General features: G+C 37.2%; 1 protein-coding gene across 1 annotated transcript in view; it reads left to right on the forward strand.

Annotated features, from left to right (window-relative positions):
- PBX1 (PBX homeobox 1) overlaps positions 1-912 on the forward strand; it is a 130,178-nt gene continuing 129,266 nt past the window's right edge. The window contains exon 1 of the mRNA XM_009273286.1: positions 1-68. Within this exon, the coding sequence (XP_009271561.1) occupies positions 20-68 (49 nt within the window). The 5' untranslated portion in view covers positions 1-19. The remainder of the gene's footprint in view (positions 69-912) is intronic.

Below are 912 nucleotides of genomic sequence, written 5' to 3' on the forward strand. Positions count from 1 at the left end.
TTTTTAAACCTGCCACTGGATGAAGCCAGCCCTCTTTAATGTCTTGTGTGAAATAAAAGAAAAAACAGGTAGGAAATCAATGCTGTTGGTTCTGTATTATTTTTCTTTCTGCTCTTTGAGGGTTTTATTCCACCAGGTTTGTGCCCCCCCCCCCCATGTAGCAGTATTTAAGTGGGGAGAAATAACTCGCTGGTATTTAATGCTTCTGGCAGTGGACTTGCATGATGTGGTTTGTGTCTGGAAGGGAAAATATCGTGGTTTAATTTCTATTGTATAGCCTCTTTTTATTTATTGCTTTTTCTGGGGAGAAGAAAAAATCAAAATGCTTGCAATTTCTCTCTTGCTTTATTTTCTTCTTTAAGACATGGCACTGTTTAAAAAAAAAAAAATCTAAGTACAGAATGGGGGGGAAAAACCCCCAACAAAATGAAACTGTGCAGTTTTACTACTATTACTATTCAGGTTAACATAAAGGTTTCTTTGTTTTGAAGAAAGGGTTAAAATGCTCTTGTCTGCCAATCATCCAGGCTAGCTCATGTAAGAGCGAGTTGTCAGTTGCCTTTAGTGAAAGCAATATATTAGATTGTTAGTTACTTTAGGGTACTGTTGTTTTATGGCATGGGGTGTTCTCAGGCTTCTAAAGAAGCTAATGGCATGAGAGCGTTGGTTCTGCTGTTTCCCACTTTCCAGACCTCCTACCATGTACTAACACACTTATAACACATCCCAGGGGGGCATTTAAATTTTAAAAGCAACAATTAAAAAATAGCAGTCATCAATCAAGGGTGATCTTAAACAACAGATGCTCAGGGAAGGACATTTAGCAACATGCACCACTTATTTATTTATTTGTTGGAATCTCTTTTTTTTTTTTAATTAAAAAATGGGGAAAATGATGGAAGTTTGACCGGG

Source organism: Aptenodytes forsteri, unplaced genomic scaffold (genome assembly GCF_000699145.1).
Source record: "Aptenodytes forsteri isolate BGI_AS27 unplaced genomic scaffold, ASM69914v1 Scaffold95, whole genome shotgun sequence".
Taxonomy (NCBI): Eukaryota; Metazoa; Chordata; class Aves; order Sphenisciformes; family Spheniscidae; genus Aptenodytes; species Aptenodytes forsteri.